Source organism: Aythya fuligula, chromosome 19 (assembly GCF_009819795.1).
Source record: "Aythya fuligula isolate bAytFul2 chromosome 19, bAytFul2.pri, whole genome shotgun sequence".
Classification (NCBI taxonomy): Eukaryota; Metazoa; Chordata; class Aves; order Anseriformes; family Anatidae; genus Aythya; species Aythya fuligula.
Window position 1 is genome coordinate 9,107,092 of NC_045577.1, and position 15,401 is coordinate 9,122,492.

Consider the following 15,401-nt stretch of genomic DNA (forward strand, 5'->3'; position numbering starts at 1 on the left):
ACCAAGCTGCTGCCTGTGTCTGGTCTGCTAGGGATCGCCCTCACCTTCCCTGTGCACAGCGGGGCATGTGCAAAGGGGCTTGGGGAGGAAGGACACTCACATGCCAAGAAGTGCCTGCAGTGCTCAGACAGCAGCAGGAAAGAAACATCCCTTAACCAGATGATCTTTACAGCCCCTTCCAACCCAAACCTTCCTTTGCTGCTGCTCCGTACAACCCAAGCGCACACTGCAGCAATCCTCTGTGGCTCAGCTGGGAGGCTGAAGTACAGGACTGACTTCTCCTGCCTCCAACCCATCTCTGCCAGCCCCCAAGCACCAGCAGCTGCTCCTCCTGCCGGCACCAAGCCTGGTCTGCTCAGCCGATGCTCCCAGAGCTTCCTGCTCCCCTGCCCACGCCCCGCTGCACCCACAGGAGCACGTCACAGAGCAACAGCCCCATTGCCAGCCTGGCAGCAGGAGGAAGGAGGAAGCCGGGCTGCAGAGATACAAAACCACAGCAGAACTGGCTGCGAGAGCACCAGACAGGCTGACTGGGAAGCTGACTGACGGCATTGCTGAGCCCGAGAGAAAATGGTTTGAGTAATTATTAACGGTAAGGAAACCTTTCATTTGAGGCGAGAGGGCTTAAGAGGGATTTCTGCATTGTAATACTCTGCATACTTGGTGCTTATGGGAGGAGAAAGGCTGGTGACTGAGTGGTTTGAAACACAGCCCAGACACAACCAACTCCCTTCCAGCCTGCTGGATCCACTCCCCCTATTTCCAATCTTACTTTTGGCTGCAACCCATCAGGGGCACACACAACCCCCAGCAGATCCTCCTCAGCAGGACTCCTGTCTCTCTGGGCTCTGGGCTGTCTGAGGGGGCTTTCAGCATAACCTGAGCTTCACACTGCTGCTGTTTGCTGACAGTTGTCCTCCCCTCCCCAGCCTGCCGCTATGTGGCTAGGAAGATGGGGACCCTGTGCTGCCAGCAGCCCCAGGAGCCACCACCCAGCCCAAAGCAGGCAGCCCCACGGACAGGCCACCAAAGTAAGTTATTTTGGGGTTAAAAGCTGGGGTGTGTGGCCACGTCCTGATGGAGCACAGTTGTCCCAGAGCAATGTCTCTCTGGGGTGATCTTTGTGGCCTCGAATCACCAGACACCAAAACACACGAGCTGGCAGCCAGAGCTCCCCTTCCATGCTGCCAGCCTTCCCCAGCCCCTCCCTGGCCCATTTCAGCCCCCAAAATCCCAGCGGATCAGCAGATCACTCACACAATGCCCCACAAGCAGCCACACACACCCCCCAGCTGCCCCTGATCCACCACCAGGGCTGCTCCCACATCACCCAGCCACACTGCTCCGGAGTTAAAGCTCACGTTGAAAATGAAATGCTCCCTGAACAGCAGACATAAGAACCTCAGAGCTCACCGGCACCATTTCAGTGGTCCAGCTGAATCATGCCCAGGTCTCCCTTGGGCAAACAAGCCCAGAGCTGCACCCAGGGGTGACCGCCAGGAGCTGAGGCCTGCAGGAGGCCAGGCTCTTCCCCCTGCTGCTCCCACACTGCTGCCTAGGGGGCTATAAACCCTCCAGATATCACCTTGCAGTACCACAACATGCAGATCCTTAAGGGAGGAGGAGGGACATCTCTCACCACTAATGCTTTAATTAAGTGCAAATGAAGGAAAAGCACGACATCAGCCATCTGGCCTGCAGCGGGGACCAGAGCATGGCAGGTGCTTGGGTGTGTTAGTAAGAAGAATCAAACTCCTCCTTTGAGTGTGGTTAAGCTCGTTCCCTGCTGTTAATTGCTGGGTGTTTGTTGCAATCAGGGGAGCTGTGCCAATTAGCACTAACAGAGGGCCCACAGCATCCCCCACCCAGGTGCTGTGGATGAGGGAGGCTGTGTCCCTCCCTGGGGACACTATATCCTTGAGGACACAGCTTACACAGGGGAGCTGCTCGGTCAGGGCTTGGCTCAGCTCCATCCACTGAGGCAAGGCCCTTGCTGGGGAATGTTGAAGGCAGAGCACTGCCATTCAATGGTGTGATGTTTTTGTGGTGCTTCCATGCTGACCAAAGCTGTGGGCTTCCCACGTACTGTGAGCAGTACCTCCAGTTGGCTCTGTGCCGCCAGCAGAAGCCGTGTGCTTGGTCTGTGCCTCCCGAGCAAGGAGCTCTGCAGTGTCCCAGAGCTGCCAGGATACAGCAAGGAACTCACAGATCCCACCAGCTTCTGGTGGGACACAGGGATGATGCAGGGGCACGAGCAGTGTCTAGGACACAGCATGGAAGCTGCTGAGCTTCGTCCTGGGGCCCTGCTGGAGAGCTCTGTGCTAAAACCTGGCCTGAGTCCCTGCACTAACCTAGCATGGGTCAGGGCTGCCACCAGCAGGTTTTCCAAGCAGCAGTTCACATCACAGCCATGTCCCTTCGGGAATGATTTTTGTCCATGGCTAATCCTGACCCCCCTCTCCTTTTCCCTGATGCTTGTGCATTTGCAGATGTAAACGCAGTGGTATCAGCACCCCCCCAAGCCACAACCTCACTTTCCATGAACAACGATGTGGCCCAAGACCAGCCCTGCAGGTCCTGAGGGTAACGGCCCTCGTGGTCCTCTCCTGAAGGCCACGAGCTGCCTCCCCACCTGCCTCCTGGGGGAATCTGTGTGCTGGCAATCCTGCAGCTCTGGGATTGGGAAACATCAGAAAAGATCCCTCCTGTACCTGCTCTCGGCACAGAAGCACAACGACAGAGAACATCCCCATGGGTCTCCCTACCAGAAATTTCAAGATGGCAGAAAAGACCAATGTGTACCAGGTGCTCCCGGCACTTCTGGGCCCTGGGGAAGAGCATGAGCCATTGCATTCCACCAGAAAATCAGATTTTTATGCTGTGAAACCAAGCTGTGCTCCCAATGACATCACTCTACCTTCAGACCCCTTCCAAGAAAGTAAAATCAGCTTGGGAGCTGGAATGTGGAGTCCGAGAGCCTGGCCCTGCAGAAATCCCATGATGTTTTGCACACCCTGTGCCCAACAAGCCGGTGACCCAGCACGATGAGCAGCACATGCAGAGCAGAGGGGCTGCAGAGACCACCGCCACATCCCCCCCCCCCCCCCCCCCCAGCAAACCCTGCGCTGTCACAGAGCAATGAAGGCAGAATTGCAAAGCCCACCCCTGTGGGGGCGATTCTGCCTGACCCCCTCCTGTGACAGCCCCAGCTGAGCCAGAAATAAAGATGGATGGAAGGAGGCTGACAGGGAGTGTGGTGGCTTTTTCTGCAGGAGGGAGTTTGCTGTCATTACGGTGTTTGCACAGAGCGATGCCTGGGGCTACAGTGGGGGTGTGATGCTGAGGCTCCCAGGGAAGACGTGCCTTATCTCTCCATTGCTCCTGATGGAGCGATGTGGGACCAGGAGGAGGGAGCGGAGTCATCCCACACCTCAGGGCAGAGCACCTGGCTCCAGGTCCCCAGCCCCCTGCCTCTTGCTGCCACCGTAGCCCATGGCTCGTCCTTCAGTGCTATAGAATTCCCTGCTACGGTGCCACACGAGGAGATGATGGCATGGGGGGGTGGCCGTGACTGAGGGACGCGCATGCCTCATTCCCCTGATTTTAAAGCCTTTCCTCACTTTGTGTGCACCAGGAGCACCACGTGGAGCTGTGCTCCAGCAATGCAGGAGATGGGATGGGGGGCACCGTGCCTGCCCAGCTGCAGTAAGGCTGGAAACCACAGCCCTAAGGACCTTTTATTCTGATCAGTGCCACGTCCCATGACCATGCTGTGGTCCAAGCTGTGTGGTGAGGTGGCCAGGTGCACACAGTCACAAGAAGCTCTGGGGACAGAGGACACCAGCAACCCTGGCCCATACAGCTCTGCATTCATGGGCTCACCTAAGCACATAACCCCTCGCAGGCTTACAGCCCCTCATTTCATTCCCCATTCCCTCCCATACTCCAAGTGCTGGGGTCTCCTGCTCACCACTGCCTCCTCTCACAGACTGTGTGAAAGCACAGTGGGGGAAAATGAGGAAAGGAAAACCAAAAGGACTCAACCCGTCCCAAAGTGCAGCAGAAAAGGGAGTCTAACAAGAGCCATGCCCCAGGCTGCCCTACAGAGGGCCTTTTTTAAGGCCTAATCCCATGGATTGTCGAACGTCCAGCACCTCATCCCTGAGGAGCTTGCAGAGGTGGCAGTCACTGGGCACTGCCCCAAGCTGGCCCCTGAATGGCAACTTGGACGAGGTCTCAGCCACTGACTTGGCAGCACCTGGCACAGGACAGAGCTCCCTGTCACCAACAATTCATGCCACAATCCAAATCTGGAGCAGACACCACATTTGTAATGCACAGGTATTCCCTGTCCTTCTTCCAAAGAGCCCATGAACTGCACCACACCAGTGTGGGGCTGCTGTCTCCAGCTGTTCCCTGCTGCTCTCCCAGACCCCTGGGTCACAGCAGGGACCACCCAAGGGTGCTTTGAGCTGCTGCATGATTGTTCCTGGCACCCAAAGCAGCTCCTCCAGGCAGAGCTTGGGGCCAGGCCAGCAGGTTTCAAAGGCAGCAGCTTTCTGATTGCATGTTTATTAGAGTTCCACTCGTTCACCCCGCTAAGTCCAGGATGGGGCTTACAGCCCTCTCCTCTGCTTCTCCTCGCTGCTGTGCGCGGGCAGCCTGTGTTTCAGCTTCCTGCAGCCCCCAGGGGTCACCTGCCCGGGAGGCAGCACTGCTGCGTGCTGAGCGCGGCGCTCTGGATGAACTGGCACAGGCAGGGCACGCTGCTGGGCTCCACGTGCCCGGCTGCTGTGGTCGGGGGGAGCCGGCCGCTGACCAGGAGCCGGACATAGCAGCCGCTGAAGATGACCAGGAGCTGCTGGGCCATCACCTGGAACGAGGAGGAGAGGCGTCAGTGTCTACCTGCGTGGGGAGCACACGGGACATTGAACACCATTTGTGCCCTCGTTCAAACACCGTCCTTGTCCGAAAGAAGCAGGGCAAGAGCCAATGACAGATATATAACTGCCCCAGATCCCCTTCTGGTCAGCAGTGCTGGCACGCTGTCCCCATGGGACAGTGACGTGAAACGAGCCGCTGCCAACCACCTGGCCCAGCACCACGCTCAGTGCCAGCAGTGAGGCCAGCTCAGGGGCAGGGGGCTGCAGGGATGGGGTGGTCAGGGCACCAGGCTGCTCAGGGACCCTCCTGCTCTGTCACCAACTCCTGTTGATTTTATTATTTTTTTTTTTGGCCTGTAGACAGCTGGAGAGCTTCAACCTGCAGGGATGTCACCTGCACCAAATCCACTTAGTAACAGCAAGCAGAAAACTGCAAAATAAATCAAAATCATCTCTTTTGAAGCTTCTTGCTGAGCGGGAATGAGGACACATTTGTCACTCAGCAGGGCACAAGTCTTTGAGGGCACAGACTGTGGAGATGATGAAGGCTCAGCATGGCCAGGCCCAGCCCCAGCCCGGACACGGGCACCAGGTCCCTGCGCAGACCCCGGGGAGAGGTCGGATTCCAAATGGGGACCAGGAGGAAATGCCTGGCCTATAAAAGAGACAGCATCAAGGCCATAAACATCGACCACCCAGCGCTGCCAGCCCTGGAGGAGGTGTGGGTGGACCTCCAGGTCTGCAGGCATTTCTACCAGGGCAAAAGGAGGTGTCCCCATGGCGGTGTCTGCTGGGACGAGGTTTGGAGGTGAGGTGCCCAGGGAGGCGTTCAGCCCATCGAGGAGGGATATTTCTCCTTACCTCTGGTGGGCCCTCAGGAATGAGGCGGAGCAGCTGGTTGCACATCATGGGCTCCTTCTTGAAGTTCACCCCATTGGATAGGAGAGGGGACTCCTCGCACGAAGCCTCCTCCACTGCCGGCTCGGGCTGAACCGCTGCCTCCATCACCACGCAGAGCTGGTCCAGGCTGTGCCGCAAGCCCGACTGGGGGAGAGGGAGAGTTTGGGGCAGCAGCAGTGTCCTCAGGACACCACTCAAAGCACCTCATTTGTATCAAAACTATCCTCCCAGGAGTTAAAAAAAGAAAAAAAATACAGGATTGGCTAAGAGAAGTTGCCAGCACTGGGAGCTGAGAGCCTTCATCCCACAAGGAAAGGTTGGACATGTGTAACATCAGCCCCTTTGTGCAGTGGTTCATTATGGTCAGCCCTCAGCCCGTGCCTGTCGGTTCATTCAGGGAGGTGAGTGGCCATGGGATCTGGGGGTTTGCACCCCCTCACCTCCCATCCCGTGGCTGTTGCCGGCTGGCAGCGTGTGGATATCCATGCAGCCACAAGGAGGAAGAGACTTTGAGGGACAAGAGGACAAAAACCCCATACAGCTAGCCCAGTGCAGCGTTTAGTTACTCCTCAGGCTATCACATTTATTTCAGGAGGACAGCTCAAGGTGTCAGCTAGTTCCAACAGCGACACATGCCGTCAGAATTCACCCCTGACTCCTGGCAACTCCTTTAACAAAAGTCACAGTTAATTATCCAGCCACACACGGCTATGCTAAATAAATTCCTACTGACCTGGGCACCAGCAGATGAAGTTTGTCCCCCTCCCAGTTCGCCCAGCTCCCAGTACACAGCAAGGGGCACCCAGAAGGCAACTCCAACATGTGCTTCTCATCACCCACCTCCACCCCACCAAAGCGGGGCCCTAGGGGTGGCCACGTGTTTGTCCCCACAGGCTGTGCCCACTGTCCTTTACCTCCCGTGTCTGCCGCAGCTCCTCGAGGTGGGCTGACAAGGACTGGAGGCAGCGCTCGGGGCTGAAGTGCACAAACCACAGCTGGGACGGGGGTGTTAAGGAAGGGACCTCTCCGCAATGTCCTCCCCAGAGCCCTCACAGAGGGGGCTGGTGCCCAGGGACTGCTCGGGACGCGGTCAGCAGCCAACTGCCGTGTCACAGCACTGATTCTAAGCCTGGTCTGGGCTAAGGCAAAACCTCCAGGACTGGCAAATGGGCAGCAGAGCAATGGCAGGGAAGGGGGATGTTTCCCCTCGGCCCAGACCTCCTCGCATACCTCCTGCACCATGGCAGGGACAATTGGGGTGACCCCCGGCCACTGCTCGTCACTCAGCTCAGTGGCATCATGTCTGAACAAGCCGGTGGGTCAGGTGAATTAGCCCCCCTAAACTCCTTCCTGCTTTCCTCTGTTTCTGGAGACCCATTCCATTTATTTGTACGAGATTTGCTGTGCTCACTGTACGACAGAGGCACTGCTTGCCAAGAGTCTGCCATGGGGATGCGAGTCCTGCTTCAAGAGCAGCAGCCCCCCGAAGGCAGCCACGTGCTGTCAGCCAAGGGATGCAAGCCCAGCGAGGAAGCCAGAGGGCCGACACAGACCTGGCACACAGCAGGTAGAGGAAGCCTAAACCCGTGGGTCCTTTCTGCTCTCAGGCAGTTCTGGGACATGTGAAGGCTGTGATAGATAGCTTACTCAGGTGTGAAACTAAGCTGGGCTGAACGAACATGTAATTCAGGTTCTTCAGCGCTTCCTGCTCATGCTGCACGACCTCACAGCTGCCACTGCTGCTCCTGTGCTCCTCGCTGCTCCTCTCTCTGACCCCATGCTTTGCCTCGTTCCCTCTCCATTTGTATTTCATGCTTCTCAGTACCTTGGAGGTGGTGCGAGATCCACCAGTGAATCTGGGACAGCATCTCCCACACCTTCCTTTTACACCTTCATGCTGCCTTAAAGCACACTTCTTTCTTCTAAATCTTTGTCTGGTCCAGAGAAGGCGTCTAAAGAGCAGCAAAAGAAGATCCCTCACCCCTGGCTTCTTCAACCTGCACTTCTGTAAGGTGATGATCAGAAGTGCCTGGCAGCTGAGACCTGGCTGCCAGGTGCTCACTGCATAAATTAGATTCTCTCATGCCTGAAGGAGGGAGCCTGGGGCTACAAACGACTCTTGAGAGCACTTGGATGCTGTTGGCTGAGCTCCTCTCTGCAAGGCACAGCACAAGCTCCCAGGGAGGGGATTTCTCTGTTGTGTTGTTTTGCCATAGGCACATTGCTGTCACTCTGCTGTTAGTAAGAATCATCATTGTCATGTAAACACAGTACACTTGCAGGAATAATTGTCTGCCCCAAGGACTAATTTCACTTCCTTGTTTTAAACTCTATTTCCAGTGGCCTTTGGGTATATCTCAATCCCTACAGACAGGAGAAGAAAAATTCCCCATTTCCCATGCCATCCAATAGGAGGAAAAAAAAAAAATCCTAGAAATGCCACCCTCTGGAAATCCTCCCTGATCACCACATCAATAAATACCCTCCCCATCATTAGCTACCCAGCAGGAATATGAGCGATTCACCACAGAAAGGATACTTGTAGGATGCTGTGCGGCCCGTCCAGGACATCTGTAATCCCCAGAATTAAACTGTGTTTGATAAAGAATTCATTGACAGCTGCCAGCCTCACATCTGTATTCATATTTATCTATTAAAGAACATAGGACAAATTAACATGCTCTGTGACAAAACCTGGGCCAGCCTACAGCTGCAGACGATCCTGCAGGCTGCTGGATGACCCCAAACACTGTGTCTCTGAAGGGAAGGCAGTGACAGCTGTAGCCAGGGCAGGATTGTCACCAGCCATCAGCATGGCCTTGCCACCCCCAGCTGATGTCTGTGCAGCCAGAGATCTCAGTAAGGGTTACGTGTGTTATGGACAAGATGTGTGAAGTGGATGGGCTTCCAGCATTGTCTCCCCTCTCCCTTCCCCCAGCTATTCCTAAGTGAAGGACAATTCCACGGGTTAGGAGCTGCCTTTTTGTGCTGCACCTGGGGCAAGGAGGGTGCAGAAGCAGGGCAGGAGAGGAGCCCTGCTCTGCTGGTGCTCGCATGGGGCTCCCCACCAGCCGGGGAAGCACAAACCATGCAATGGTTGCTTTTTCTCCTGCAACAGCAGGCACTTCGAGCCAGCTTTCACCTACTTTGTAGGCGTTATGACACCTAACTCTATAATACCCTTGCCTGAACCAGATCTCTGCGCCTGCTCTAAAAATACTCCTACCACCCCCAATAGCCATGTTCTCCATCTGCATCTAGGAGGTGAGCCAGGTCCCAGCACGCTGGTGGGAGGGAACCCTGCTCCCCGCGCTGTGTCCGCACACGAGTCACCTCCTCTCACCTTCCTCTGGCGCCGGTCAAGGACCAGTATCACGACCACGGTGATGGCCACAGCAGCCAGGGTCACCAGCACGCTGGCCTCCCAGTAGCGCCCAAAGGAGCACAGCTGGACTGTGGAGTAAATGTTTGTCCAGAGAGACATGTAGAAGATCTGTGAAAGCCCAGAGAGATGGATGATGTTCAGAAAACTGTGGAAGGGAGAAAAGTCAAGGGGAGAAGAAATCCTGCCATAAATTAATTAAGTCACCTGGGATTTTTCGGAGGGTGAAAAAGGACAGGAGTTCTTTCCAATAACAAATGGAGGAGAAAAGGGTCTAGAAGGACTGAGTGAGCACTAGTTTATGATAAAAAACTACCAATCATTAAAGACAGAGACTGAACTCTTAATGATGATTCATACTTAGGAAGGATTTCAATCCACTTCTTCCATTTAGATAAGAAATGCACTTGCTGAAGCATATTGATAATACTTGTAATAATCCCTCTATTTAGAGAGCTCCTATGTCAGAGCGCTCAAGGTGGTGCAGAGGCTGCTCAATTACAGCAATGCTCAAATGATGGACGGTGACACTGGGCTCAAGGACTATGCTAAAGACTAGCAAATGTGTCCTTTGCATAAAAAACAGCAAAACCGAATTTGTTTGGCCTTCAATTCAGGTGTCAGGCACTGGGCAGAAGATTGCCTAGAAGCAAGTAGGGTACATGCAGCACATCTTGTCACAGCATCCCCTTGCAGTGACACAACTCATTCCTCCCCCTGGCAGTGCCCAAGGCCAGGCTGGACGGGGCTTTGAGCAACCTGGTCTGGTGGGAGGTGTCCCTGCCCATGGCAGGGGGTAGAATTAGATGATCTTTAAGGTCCCCTCCAACCCAAACCACTCTAAGATTTACACAAAACAGGCAACAAAGCCCTCAAAACACCAAGCACAAACTCCTGCGATATTAGTGAAAGGAGAACATGTATATAATGACTACCAAAAAAAAAAAAAAAAAGCATCTAAAATGAAGGAGTCAGTTTTTACCACACCTTCAGCATGCTGGAAAGTAACCTTAAGGTAGCTGCTAGTGGCTGGGGTCTTTGGAGGAGCTTGTTTTGCCAGAAGCAGCAAAGCAAGACTAGACAAACCACCTGGTAGCCTGCATTGCCTGGGCCATTGGTCTGAATGAGCATCAGGACCAGATCACCTTCAAGTTAAAAAGAGCGTGATGGGGTACTACTAGCTCAGCAAATGCTGGTTACCAGCCCACTCTGAGGGGACTACCGGCAAGAGGCTGGGGAAGGCGTCTCGCCCTGTTTTTGGAAACACATCTACGGCAAGCCTGGGAGAAGCCCTTACCACAGCGATGGCAATCTGGAACGCCCTGGAGTTGTAGAACATGTACCGCCTCACTTCGGGCTTCAGGATGGCCTCCTGGATTAACCTCCTCCACTCGTCTGCTGCCACCTGCTCGGGGAACAACCTCAGGTCACCAGCGTGGGGCTCGGAGCCACCAGAACAGGCCTGGTGGGGCCAGGCCCCAGCAAAGCAAAGCGGGCCCTGGGGCACCTTCCCGCGCAGTGTACCAGGCTCCATTCCCACCTGTACAGCTGTCACGGGCCAAAAACCTGTGTCCTTGCCTCATTTGCAGTGAGTGATATCTCCCTGGAAAGCGCAGGGAAAGTCAGAAGAGAAAAGTGTGGTTTTATGACAAAGGACAAGGCGAGACAGATTGTCCCGGGATGTTCCAGCACACCGGAGTGCTCTCAAGCAATTCGGCTGAACCTATGCTGAATGGGTTTCTTCACGGAGGTTTAAGCCAAGATCATTACACTTGACTTGAAGTCAGTGAGGAATAGATTGAAATTAAACTGAAACAAGTCACTCTTAAACCAAAAAAAGAATAAAAATAAGAAGTGCCTGTGGTCTGGGTGCAGGTGCAAACGGTGCCAGTCCTGTACCCACCCCTACAGGGCCCCAGGGGAGTGCAGAGCTTACCTGAACCCCAAGGGACTTCAGCTTCTCTGCACAAAGCTCCATGTCGAAGGAGCTGGCCGAGCAGTTATTGTCCATACTGAGCACCATGAGCACCTGCCCGTTGGGGGGGTCTGCAAGAGGAACACAGGGCACCCCGACGTGCGTTAACTGGCTGCAGAACCCCCTTGGATATTTCCAAGAGCATCACAAAGAGCTCCGAAAGCAGCCCAGGGGCCTGCTGTCCCCTGTAAGGAAGGCACCTACGACAAGGGAGGAATCCCAAAGCACATTCCAGGGGCGAGCAGTCACAGATAACGTGATGCTCTGACCCTCAGTGGGATAACGCCTTGTCTCGCTGATCCTTAACTGGGAGGACAATGGACTCGAGCTGCTCGGTGCTGGTAACTCTCCCTCAGAGATTCCCCGTTCCTACCCACCCCACCCACTGGGAGGAAACTCCAGCAAACAAACCAAGGCGTTTTCCAACAACCACATTGTCTGGGATGTGCCTGGGCTGTCCCTAAAGCATGATCCATACAAGCCTCTGGCAACCAGGTCCCTGCTCTAGCATTGGCAGCGCGGCTCTGCTCAGGGCTCCCTGTGATTCCTGGCTTCAGCTAGGGTTAGGATCAGAAATGTAATCTATGGACCCAAGCTGCAGGCAGGAGCCCAGGAAGCGTGAGGACAGCCTGCCCTAGATTTGAGGAGCCGGCAGCTCGGAGCTGAGGCAGAGCAGCCTTGGAGCTGCAGAGCAGAGCTGTGATCTGGCATCCCATCTGGCAGCTACCTAGAGTTTACACAAGCTGAGCTACGCCAAGAGGAAGAGATTGAATCCAAAGAAGTGGCGTGTTCAGATGAGATCGTGTTTCATCGACATGTTTCACACAATTTTCCTGCCCCTCTGCAGCTCCAGGGCCAGCCAAGCGTCCCTTGGGTTGCTCCCTGACAACACCTGCTCAGTGCTCTCCACTCAGCTGTGCTGGCTTAAAGGCAGCGCACACTCACCCTTCCCTTCTCTCCTGCTTTCGTCTTCCATCTTCATCATCTCTTCACTGCTCGGGAATGGGAGATGCCAAATAAAATGAGGCAATTGCATTACGAAAGGGCGTGACAGCATCGGCTCCAGAAGGGAAGAGAAGATGCATCTGAAACCTCCAGGATAACAACGTCCTGTTTGTTTGCCGAGCTTAATCTCCTCCAGACACTGAGCCACAGAGGTGGTGAGGATGAAGCAAGAGTGAAAACAAATGGGCTGGGCTCTCCTGTTCCCCACGGCTTTGGTCAAGCTGATTGGCACAAAGCCTATTGGGTGCCAAGCTCAGATACCCCAAACCTGCAGAGGGGCTCAGCTCCTTGACCTCTGCTGGGGTAACAAGCGCTGCTTCACCCACCTAAAAGCTGAGTGCTAAGGAAGTGCTGTGAATTGAGCAAGCAAGAACCTGCTGAGCACAGCACGCAGGTCTCGCTGCAATGGGGCACCCATGGCACTACCTTCTGCCTCCACACAGCGCTAAACCACGGCTGCAGAGAGGGAGCAAATTGGTACCGGGAAAGAGAGTCCCTTGGAAAGAAAAGCACAGGTCGAGTTTCCCAAAGATTGATTGACTTTTGAAAGCTGAGAAAAGAGGACTTCAAAGGACCTGGGTTTCAATAGTTAGACGGTCATTCACTCCTAAATATCAGGCTTTCCAAAAAAGTAAAGTGTATCCACCCCCTTCCCCAAACACCGAAACATCCATAAGATTTGCTTACTTTTGCAAATGAGGTGCTGTCAGTGAGCATCGCTGAAAAACCTGCCAATTTAAGGGCACTGCGCTCTGCTCTGCATCTCTCAGCAAGTCCCCAGAGTCACAGAGCAGCCCAGGTTGGAAGAGGACCACAAGAGACCACCCGGTCCAGCCTCGCTCGCTTACCTTTCGCCCACTGCAGGGATCCTTCCTTTAAATCGCTCTTGCAGTAGAAGATGGATGAAAGGGACCCGTTTTTCTCAATTCCACCAGCTTGGCTTTTATAGGCCATGCTGATAACCTCTCCTTCGGCGACTCTGCGTCGTGTTGTCAGAAGTTCAGCACTTCATCTCCCTCCCTTATCTTTGGCGGCTCAGAAACACCCAGGCAGCAGGCAGCCAGCTTGCTCTTCCTGTTGGGGACCAGGTTGTGAAATCTTCACTCACACTCCCACTGGAGGCTTCCTCGAGATTCTGCTTTCCATGAGCAAGGAGGCATTTTCTAGCCCTGTAAAGAGGAAGGAAAAATGCTCATATCTTGCAGAGAGAGCAATTAAAGGGTAAGAGCACAGAGCCCTTGGGTGCACCCTGCTCTTTGGAGCCTGTGCCCTGTGGATGTTACCACTGGGCGGGTGGTGGCCAGCCATGAGTGCAGCACGCACAGGCTCTCCTTTTGCTTGAAATATTTCTTTTTTTGCTGCCACTAGGTGAAAAAGGTATCTCCAGGTATTCCTTAAATTATTCCAACGTCCTTAAATATTCACACTTTGCAAAGAATCAGCCACGCAATAGAAAGGGCTTCTCTTTGTGAGGGCAGAGTGGGGAATTCCCCGGCAGTCAGCGCAGGAAACACGCACGCACCTGCGCAGGGACGAGCAGCCCTGCTCAGCCAGCAGCAGCTCTTTGGCACGCTCTGCTCGTCTCTGCCACCCTCCTCTGCTCCCCGCCGTGCCTACGGGTTTTTGGTGTGAATGCTGCTGACGTGGGGCTGCAGCCGCCAGGAGCTGCGGGTGGCTGTTCAAACCCAGGGCGTGCAACTCCAAAGTTTAATCACCTTCCTTTCAGGCAGATCATCTGCATCCCTGCTGGCTCTCCAGAGCTCTTGTTTTGTTTTAACCTCAGCTCCTGCGTTGCTTTTGCACTGGGAGCCTGGTTTGAAGGTCCCTCGTGGATCTCAACAGCTCTCCTTTGAAAGGGATCGCTTTGCTTTCTTTACCGGTGGCTGTTGCTGCAATCACCCCCTTGCACAAAGCCAGGAGAGTCACCAGTGAAGGACTGACAGACAGGAAACTGAGGCAAGGGGAGCCGCACAAAAGGTTCAGATGGTTGCAGAAAACCTGCAAAGGGCTGGAAACTCAGCACACAAAGCAGCCAAGCCCTGGTGCAGGAGGTGCGTATTGTGCCCGTGTGCCTGGGATGGCCGCGGCACCTGCTCTGAGCGCTGGCTGCTCCCATGTTTTTACAGTTTTACTCCAGAATGAGTCTGCTGCACGTCCCATCCCTGTGCAACAGCCCCTGGTGAGGCACCCACAGTGGATCACACTGCTCTGCAGCGCGCTTTCCTCACAGAGCACAGGCAGATATGTTACCCTGCACATCCCCAAGCACTGAAAGTGAACTCAGGGAATGTCACTTCCTTCCCCTTGGCCTTCAATCCCTTCAGTTCAGTGTCAAACAGAAGGGAAAATGAAAAACAAGACAAAATAAAAAATAAAAAAAAAAAGGAGAGAGCGAAAAAACAGGAGACAAAAAGAAACCCTAATTAAAACCTGCCACCTTGCTCTCGTTGTGTTACGTTAGTGATGAAGCAAGGCTCTGTGCCTCGGACACCTCAGGAGCACCAAGTCCCACAGCAGCCCCCAGGAGCTGCCAGCGACTGGTGCCACAGGGCCAGGGCAGCTCACTCCAGGGCCCGCTGAGCCTTCCCCAGCACAGGCAAGCCCCAAAACAACAGAAGCTTTGTTTTACACCATTTGTGCACTATAGACCTCATTTGGCTCCATTGCCTTTCACTGCAGAATGACTGCCTCTGCGGGGAAGGTTGGTCCCCCCACATCTTCCCCTGTGCTAACCTGAGGGGTATCCTTACCTCCTGCACTCTTATTTTCTATGCAAAGCCATTCCCTTTGCCTCCTTCATCCTAAGGACCTTCCCGGACACCTCCAAGCCCCAGCTATCTCAGCAAGTCCTGCTGCTGCGTTTTTGGAGAGGCTTCCAGAGGCTTACCTCGCCCGGCTCACCTCCTGGTCCTGGGGTGCCGGCTCAGCTCCCTCACCTCCTCCTCCTCCTCCTCCCTGTCCTTCACCCGGCACCACTGGGCTCCCACAGCAGGACAGAAAGGTCCCAGACTGAGCAGGGGACACGGCTGAGACCTTCCCTGCCTCTCCCTGGAGGACGAGCGATGAGGCACCGCGAGCTGAAGGCGAGACGCCTGCGCCCCCGCACTCCCCGCTCTCATTACCCCAAGCTGCAAGCACCGACTTGCAAAATCTCCCTGGTGCATGTGACTTTTCCCCAGGCTCGCTTCAGAGCCGTGGTTTTAACCCTCTGCAGTTCCTCAGAAATGCTTCCCCATCTGGCGCGGCCATGGGAGAC

The 15,401-nt window shown here is 54.7% G+C and overlaps 1 protein-coding gene and 1 long non-coding RNA gene across 2 annotated transcripts; one reads left to right on the top strand and one right to left on the bottom strand.

The window, feature by feature from the left end:
- The first annotated feature begins 394 nt into the window (after positions 1-394).
- On the top strand, positions 395-3,245 carry LOC116496856. The gene is made up of 3 exons (XR_004254049.1): positions 395-592; positions 930-1,031; positions 2,490-3,245. It is a non-coding gene; the product is annotated as an uncharacterized LOC116496856 (long non-coding RNA).
- Positions 3,246-4,693: 1,448 nt separating this feature from the next.
- On the bottom strand, positions 4,694-13,214 carry TMEM268 (transmembrane protein 268). Its single transcript, XM_032200527.1, has 8 exons — positions 12,994-13,214; positions 11,102-11,211; positions 10,463-10,573; positions 9,127-9,276; positions 8,323-8,433; positions 6,698-6,778; positions 5,745-5,927; positions 4,694-4,873 (listed from the first exon to the last, which is right to left on the bottom strand). Exons 1-8 carry the CDS (start codon positions 13,097-13,099, stop codon positions 4,694-4,696), a joined length of 1,032 nt encoding a protein of 343 aa, XP_032056418.1. The 5' UTR covers positions 13,100-13,214.
- Between the last annotated feature and the right edge of the window lie 2,187 nt (positions 13,215-15,401).